Source organism: Chaetura pelagica, unplaced genomic scaffold (genome assembly GCF_000747805.2).
Source record: "Chaetura pelagica isolate M959 unplaced genomic scaffold, ChaPel_1.0 scaffold3, whole genome shotgun sequence".
In the NCBI taxonomy this organism is placed as follows: domain Eukaryota; kingdom Metazoa; phylum Chordata; class Aves; order Apodiformes; family Apodidae; genus Chaetura; species Chaetura pelagica.
Genome location: NW_009952974.1, coordinates 6,717,971 through 6,719,906, shown reverse-complemented (window position 1 = coordinate 6,719,906; position 1,936 = coordinate 6,717,971). Strand labels below are relative to the sequence as shown.

General features: G+C 63.3%; 1 protein-coding gene across 1 annotated transcript in view; it reads left to right on the top strand.

Moving 5' to 3' along the window:
• The first annotated feature begins 74 nt into the window (after positions 1-74).
• Positions 75-1,936, top strand: part of AAMP (angio-associated, migratory cell protein) — a 3,825-nt gene continuing 1,963 nt past the window's right edge. The window contains exons 1-6 of the mRNA XM_009996062.1: positions 75-224; positions 577-696; positions 835-974; positions 1,086-1,230; positions 1,374-1,457; positions 1,718-1,833. Of these exons, the coding sequence (XP_009994364.1) occupies positions 92-224; positions 577-696; positions 835-974; positions 1,086-1,230; positions 1,374-1,457; positions 1,718-1,833 (738 nt within the window). The 5' untranslated portion in view covers positions 75-91. The remainder of the gene's footprint in view (positions 225-576; positions 697-834; positions 975-1,085; positions 1,231-1,373; positions 1,458-1,717; positions 1,834-1,936) is intronic.

The following is a 1,936-nucleotide window of genomic DNA, read 5'->3' as shown; positions in this document are numbered from 1 at the left end:
CGCGCCCTGCTGCCCCGTCCCCGCGGGGCCCCCCCGTGTCCTGCCGGGCAGGGCCTCACCCGCTCCCTCCGCAGATGATCTGGCCGCCGGGATGGAGGACGTGGACTTTGACGACGAGGGGGTGGAAGAGCCCGACGCGGAGGCTTGGGAGACGGAGGACGAGGGGGTGGAGGACGGCATGGAGGCACAGGACGACAGCGAGGTGACCTTCTCCCTTCACTCAGGTGAGCGGGGGGCGCAGGCAGCGGCCGCCGGGGTCTTTCTCGGGCTCTGCTCCCACTCAGGCCTTCCCCGGAGCAAGGGGCTCCTTGCCAGGCTCCCAGGTGCTCCTGGGGCATTTGTCACACCTCGGGACGGGCTGTCATCCCTGTCCTGTGGATTGTCCTGAGCTCAGCAGGCAGCCTGTGCTGCTCTTCCCCCACAGGAAGAATTGATTCCCACAGGTTTGGGTTGGGAGCTGAGCTCCCTGACATCCTGCCTGCACCCAGTGCTGTGCGGGATTTAGATCCCTGGGAAAGGTGGGGTGAGCGTGAGTGGTGTCTGAGCCCTGTAGCCTCTCGTTACTCTCGTGGGAAGCTTCTGTTTTCTGCGTGAGCCTCGACCCCAAGACCAACGCGCTGGCGGTTACGGGCGGGGAGGACGACAAGGCCTTCGTGTGGCGCGTGAGCGACGGGGAGCTCCTGTTCGAGTGCTCAGGTGAGGTGCTCGGGGCTGTCGTGTCCCCTCCTGGCCTCTCCAGACATGCTCCTCCGCAGCCAGTGCTCTGTGGGAGCTGGGCTCCTGACCACCCTCTGTAGCTTGGCCTGAGCAGGCTCTGTCCTCCCATGTCTGTAGGACACAAGGACTCGGTCACCTGTGCTGGTTTCAGTCATGACTCTGTGTTTGTGGCCACGGGTGACATGTCTGGGCTTATCAAAGTGTGGCGGGTAGATGCCAGAGAAGAGGTGTGGTCCTTCGAGGTGGGGGACTTGGAGGTGAGTGGCAGACCTCTGGTGGTGTGGGGCGCTCGTGGGCCAGCAGCTGAGGCTCAGATGGGTGGCAGGGGGATGCCACCCCTGTGACACTGCTTGTTCCTGTCTGCCCAGTGGATGGAGTGGCACCCTCAAGCTCACGTCCTTCTGGCGGGCACGGCTGATGGCAACTGCTGGATGTGGAAGATCCCCAGTGGAGAATGCAAAACCTTCCAGGGTCCTGCGTGCCCGGCCACGTGTGGCAGGATTCTGCCTGATGGTGAGGCGTGGGAGCTCTGCCTGCAGCTCCATGACAGACCCTGCTGTCACCATCTGCCCTCCTGCTTATGCCAGTCTGTGCTGAGCAGGAGGCAGAGGGGTGAGGGGAGCTCTGTCTCTATCTGCTGGCTTTGTCTCACCCAGGGAAGCGAGCAGTGGTGGGGTATGAGGATGGGACCATGCGCATCTGGGACCTGAAGCAGGGAACCTCACTGCATGTCCTGAAAGGTAGGGAAGAGTTTAATCACTTGAGGTGCTCCCTAACTGGGGAATGGCCCCCTTCCAGTCAATTGACCTCTGCCAGGGTGGAGAGGCCAGGAGCTGCCAGAGGGAGCCTGATGCTGGGTTCCCCTGTTCCCACAGGTGGTTGCTCAGAGTGCTCACAGAGCTGGGCAAAGTGGAGGCTTCAGAAGGGTGGGTTTTGAGGCCCACTGGGTCTCTGTGGGGAGGACAGTTGAAGCTCATGCCTCTCCTGCTTGCCTCCCCAGGCCAGGACGGCCACCAGGATCCCTTGACATGTGTGGCCAGTAACCAGGATGGCAGTTTGATCATGACAGGCTCTGTGGACTGTCACACCAAGCTGGTCAACTCCGCCACGGGCAAGGTGGGTCCGTGCTGGCAGGACAGAGCCAGGAGCCCTGGGGAACGGGGGACCGGCCTGCCCAGCCCCTCTCCTGGGCGAGGCAGGGGGTCCCCGGGTGGGCCCA